This window comes from Cyclopterus lumpus, chromosome 1 (genome assembly GCF_009769545.1).
Source record: "Cyclopterus lumpus isolate fCycLum1 chromosome 1, fCycLum1.pri, whole genome shotgun sequence".
NCBI lineage: Eukaryota > Metazoa > Chordata > Actinopteri > Perciformes > Cyclopteridae > Cyclopterus > Cyclopterus lumpus.
This window is the reverse complement of record NC_046966.1, coordinates 16,530,984-16,536,993: the sequence shown is the minus strand read 5'-3', so window position 1 is coordinate 16,536,993 and position 6,010 is coordinate 16,530,984. Positions and strand designations below refer to the sequence as shown.

The 6,010-nt window shown below is 39.8% G+C and overlaps 1 protein-coding gene across 1 annotated transcript; it reads left to right on the top strand.

Annotated features, from left to right (window-relative positions):
• Window positions 1-3,686: 3,686 nt before the first annotated feature.
• Window positions 3,687-5,424, top strand: helt (helt bHLH transcription factor). Its single transcript, XM_034542796.1, has 4 exons — window positions 3,687-3,770; window positions 4,340-4,444; window positions 4,596-4,692; window positions 4,949-5,424. The coding sequence occupies exons 1-4, from the start codon at window positions 3,744-3,746 to the stop codon at window positions 5,422-5,424; spliced, it is 705 nt and encodes a 234-aa protein (XP_034398687.1). The 5' UTR covers window positions 3,687-3,743.
• Window positions 5,425-6,010: the final 586 nt, after the last annotated feature.

The window sequence follows — 6,010 nt, the reverse complement described above, 5'->3', positions numbered from 1 at the left end:
AGTCATGAGCAGCTCCTGCTTTCCAAAGGAATTTCTCTTTTTTTCTTTTCTTGCTAAATGCTGCTTAGATTATAATCCAATTATACTATAATATAATAGTTTATAATTTCTATTTAATGGAGACAAGAATCAGTCTCGGTGTAGAAATATCCTGGTGAACGGAATTACCAGAATGTACCACCAGAGGGAGCTGTTCAACCACTTTCAACAGAGAGAATTATAGAGCGTTTATTGAAAAACGCAATTTTAAAGAATAATTATGTTTTCAGACACAACAAAATGCTGCAAATAGCCCAGTTAAACTGAAGCTTATCACGAGTTAGTGGGAAAACATTGCGTTTTAATAATCTTTTCATATTGCAAATCAATATTCTGATGCCTTTTTCATCTCCCAAGATACACAAATCACTGGAATGTTCCTCTAAATGTAATAGATGATATTTAAACAATATAACACATTTTACCTTCTGGACCATTATTATTATTACTATAACTAAAGATTGTATGAGAGGAGAGGAATATAATTTTTCTCCCATGTTTTGAAGTTTTAAAAAGTAAATCTCCAGCCTCTGTTTCTGTTGTATTTGTATTTTTCAAAGGGGCCTGTAGCTGCTGAACCATGTAGTCTGAACTCAGCTTAGATCACTGGGCTCAATGGGGACCGTGTGAACTGCTGCAGTTCAGGCGGAGGGTGGCGCACCAAGCTAAAGGATTGTGTCCGGGACCCTCAGAGGTCACCACGGGTCACAGCGCAGCGCCTGACAACACACACGCGCGCACGCAAAAAAAAAAAAGAAACACACACACACACACACACACGCACACACAGTACAACACTGATCTGATGTCACAAATTAGGCTTGTTTGTATTTTCCTGTAACTGGCTGGTGTGCTGACGTTAGAGATACCAGGGATTAAAACAAGCGATTAAGTTCCCATAATTTCCCTGAGCAAACACTATTTCGAGTAATATTGCAGAAGCATTGTTTTTTTAGGGTTTGTTTATGTGTTTTGTTTTCGTGTGCATTTGACCACATCAGTAACTGCAGCAATATAAATAATGTGTTTTAAATTAATATAGTAGCCTTTATAGACTACTGTAGATATTTCATAAATCCACATAAGAACAATGTTCACACAGATCTCACTGCTCTCACCTGACTGATTTCTGTTCATTTGTATCTTTAAGGGATGTGATTATTTTCAATAGGATTATTTTTCTTGCTCTGGGCTCCATTGGAAAATAACTAAACAGTAACTGTTTTGATTTGCATACACGATATTTTCCATTGGGATCTATATAGTGACATAACTCTCTATAACAGGAGCAGTAGCTGAATGTGCAATGTGTACCAGAGAGGGACTACTGCGTCAAAAATGGCAACATTTAAAGTAAAAGGGATTCATATTCCGGTTTTGTTTACGCAGACAGCAGTACAACACAGAGGGAAAACATAAAGGTTATGCCCACCGCATTTTGATATGGTCTATCAGTGAAATATCTTAAATATCGTGTATTTACTAAATATATGTAGTTACTAAAGTGATTTTGGTTGCAGTTATGCTGTTATTTCTGTCCGTTACGACCTCTTTATAGGTTGAGAACACAGCAGTGATTAATTATGCAATGCAACTTTCATCTATATTGCACATTAGTGCTTGTAAGGGTTGATTAAATCAATAAAGACACACAATAATGATCGATAAAGAATTCAAACTAATGTGTCCTACACATGCAACCATTCCGAATAATAGTAATTATTAGATATTAATAATTCGAGCAGTAATGTAATATTCTTTTAATGTATATATGTTAGGAATAATCATCAATAAATAAACATAAAACAACAACAAGTGGTTTAAATGATACGGCACCATTTGTGATTAATAAAATGTAGATATGTATGGCTTGACAACTATTTTACTGAGAAGAGCTTACAAACATGAATATATCAAACGTTGGTTTGCAATAAGACCGTCGTTGGACTATTTAAGACAATATTTTCACACGGAAATTAAATGTTCACAACAGAACAAGTAAAAATAAATCCTGACGCATCGTTTGTCCTCGTACTGACGCAGCAAAAACTTCCAGTATTTAATTCATTTTTTAAGCAATAGCACACAAGTCCCTCCATATTTCAAAGGACAAACACATAACAAGTGTTAAAACTGCACAGTGAAGTAATTGGATTGTATGCCCCCGTCCCGCTGGCTCGCGCTTTTCTCTCCATGGTGCTCTGAAAAACTCTCCAAACACTTCAGATGTCTTGTGAGCCTTTCTTTACCAACCACCGCCGCTTTTTATTCTTCGACATTGCTCACAGGATCAAATATATCCAAGCACGCTGAAAGTTTCGAGATTAAAACGTTCTCAGTGACAAAATAAAGAAATGGAGCAATGTTTTGGCGCATGAGAGCAGTTTGAATCTGTGAGGAGCGCACACAATAAACCTGTTGTTAAACTTGCTGTGAAAATATGTTTGAAGAAAACAGCCAATTGTTGTATGAAATGTATTCAAGTATAAAATAATGCCCTTTGTTTGGGGAAAAAAACTTGAGCAATGTGAGGGTACAAAAGTCCCCTGTGGCATTTACTAGCACCCTTTGTGCAGTTTGCGCTTTGGCGTCTCCACTTGGCGCATTACCCAGGCCCCTTTAAACGCGATTGTTTCTTTCTTTCTAATGACATTTACCGGATCAAAACATGCTGTTAATTCGATCAGAAAGCTTCACCCTTCATAACAATGGCAGTATAATTTCTCCCAAAGTTTGTTAAGTTGACCGAAATTAGGCAAATGAATAGGGGTCTCCAGGCTACCCATCTTGCAGGTGACGGGGAATAATGCGCGTTCACACCAGCTGCATTCTTCTTTATTTCTCCCCTTCTTTCACAGCATTATTAAAATTTAGGCCAATGAAACTATTCATTCGACTGAATAGACATTTTCTTATAGGATAATAGGATACAAATTGAGCCTCTCCAAGAGTCTCCAGTCTCCAGTGGTGGGTAACCCTCGTGTGCCAGGGCTAATCACACACCTGCCGAGTCCAACAAAATGAAGAATGTAAACAAAAAGCTTGCCATCTCTCATAAAAGATGGACGTGTCACCAAGTCGTGTGAGAAACGCCGAGAACAAACGGGGGGACTCCGTCTCCAAACGATCTCCCCTGAACTTGGCGGAACAGCCTATTAAAGGCTTACTTAATTACTCTAATGACACTGGACAGGCCTTAAAACTCGGACCGGGCTTGGATGAGAGTTAAGATCGCTTGCTGGGATTTGTAAACAGGCGATCGTGTGAGAAACGCGAGTTGGAAGAAAGAGGGTTTCTTTGTTTTCAGTGCGCACAGCGCGCCCCGCCGGATCAGGCGATCTCAACGCTCGTCTCTTATTTCCCGCCTGGGTTGTTACTATGCAAATAATATTCCGAAAGTAATCACGTGTCTTTTGAACAGCCACGTGGATTAACAAAGCAGGTTTGCCCCCCTGCTAGCCCATGGCTTTAGATTTTTACTATTTCTTTAACTGATCCTAAATGCACACATTTACCCAAAGGCATGGCTCTAATCCCATGGAATAATTTACACCATGAATGCCAGAGTCCCTTGGATGATCCCTTTATAAGGACCAGCTTTCCACTTTCTACCTCAGTCTCTCCTCATCTTCTGCCAGAGCAACATAGTCGACTTCTCTTCCCTGCTGACCCGGTTTTTAAAGAACATTGTCAGACATTCGTCGATGGCATCTAAAATGAAAGACAGAAAGGTACGCGCTCCGTGGTGCGCTCTGCATAACGAGGACTGAACCTTTTTGGCAACGCTGCTTTTTTAACACTTTTGAGTCACTTTATGGGACTTTGTATTTCATCATTTGCATCGAATATTCTTCGGCTACAACTTGGAGTAATTTTCCTGCTAGTGGAGGGGACATCTATTGTCCACCAACTCTGTGGCGCGCGTTAGATAATAACTGTAGCGCACTACTTGTCTGAAATAGCCTATCAGACAGTTTCGGAATATTTTTGGCAATTTTAATGGAATTCATTTGGTTATAAACAAGTATACATAATATCTGTCCTAAAAGAGATTCAAAATATTTCCAATAAGGCATCAAAGTTTGTGGAAAAAGCTCGGCGCGCAAATGTCCGCCGCGCGCTCTGGAGCAGCACAGCGCGCGGCGCGCAAAAACAGCCATGTTTCCAAAATATTTCATCGCTGCATTTCTCTTTATTTATATCTTGCTGGTTGTTTCATGTTCGTGTTTTTGACTGACGAAATAGTTGTGAATGAGATGTATTACTTTATTTCATGTTTTCTCTCTCCCTGTTTCCACAGAGAACTCCCATCTCTCACAAAGTCATTGAGAAACGAAGACGGGACCGCATTAATCGCTGCCTCAACGAATTAGGGAAAACTGTACCAATGGCCCTGGCAAAACAGGTATTGTAAAATGTGTATTACATTTTATATTAGAACTTTTATTTATTCTACAATATTGATCGTTTAGCAAGGACGTGTTTATCAGACAATGTTTTTTTCGAATAACCATGTAAACATTTTCTAATAATGGATTTTTAAAATTTTTTGATAGAACTCTGGAAAACTGGAGAAAGCTGAAATTTTGGAAATGACAGTTCAATACCTGCGAGCGTTGCACTCAGCGGATTTCCCCCGTGGGAGAGAAAAAGGTGAGTCCGCGTTTCACAGAGCTCCGACACTTTACGCATCTCAACTCCACGTTTCTGTTGAAAGACTGTATGACAACTTCTACCATTCTGATTAGGAAAAACGACGAGTTGTTTGTTTATTTATGTAAGATTTACTTTAAACGTATTATGTATACATGTTGTTGCAACTCCATCTTTACGCACACAAACTACGTTGCGCCAGCATTGTTCATGTCGGCGGGGTTGTAATCTCTGATGCCTATTTGATTAATTCCAGGTGAACTACTGGCTGAGTTTGCAAACTACTTCCACTACGGATACCACGAGTGTATGAAGAACCTTGTGCACTACCTGACCACAGAGGACAGGGCTGAAACCAAAGACATCAAGTACGCACGGATCCTCGCCTTCTTACAGTCTAAATCTCGTGTGGTCACCGAGCCTGTGTTCGGCTCCGTCGCCTCGATGCCGGAGCCGTCTGACTACCTCAGCCATCTGCACTCCTCTCCGGAGCACCAAAGCCACAGCCCGTCTGACTCCGTTTACCAGCAGAGTCCACCGGGACACTTCTCCTGGCACAGCTCGACCCGCAGCCCGGCCATCTCGTACCCGACAGTGCCTCTCTCTGCGCATGCACAGCAGCACGGTGGATACCTATCACCGGTGCAGGGACTCGATCACCACTATTTCAACTTCATCGGTCACACGCACGCAAACACGTTTAGTTTGCACAGTGCGCAACACGCCATGTGAATAGTTGTGCTATATCTTTTGCTATTGTTTTTATTTATATATTTGTGAATGATGGAAATAGATCTTGTACATGTTGTGAATAAATATTTCTGACTAAAACTTCAATTGTTTTGTGGTCATTTACACTTTTAAGTGTTTAGGTGACGCTTATATCTCCAAAATAACAATACATTACAAATCCTGTTACCTCGTGGATATAACGTGCTGAGAAAAGCAATCAAAAGATGAGAAGAGAGAGACACCATTCCCAAGTGCACCTTTGTGAAATATGTTCAATCTTCAGTGAATTCAGTTTCAATCTGTAGTGAATCATTAGTGACATTGTTTTTTGCCTAATACATTATTGATGAGTATCAGTTCATTAAATTAACTAACATCTAAATAACATGCAGCATAGATAGCTTTTTATGAAACAAGTACATTAGGACTGTTTTTCATCGTAAAATAAATAATTAGAATAAGGGCTCAAACTTCATAAAAATGGTCACTATTTTTGGCGCATTACGCCTTCAGTCTTCAGTCTCCTCCACATACTTGTTTATGGGCTGATCCGAGGGTTTAATGTGTGCAGCATCAGTATCCAGAG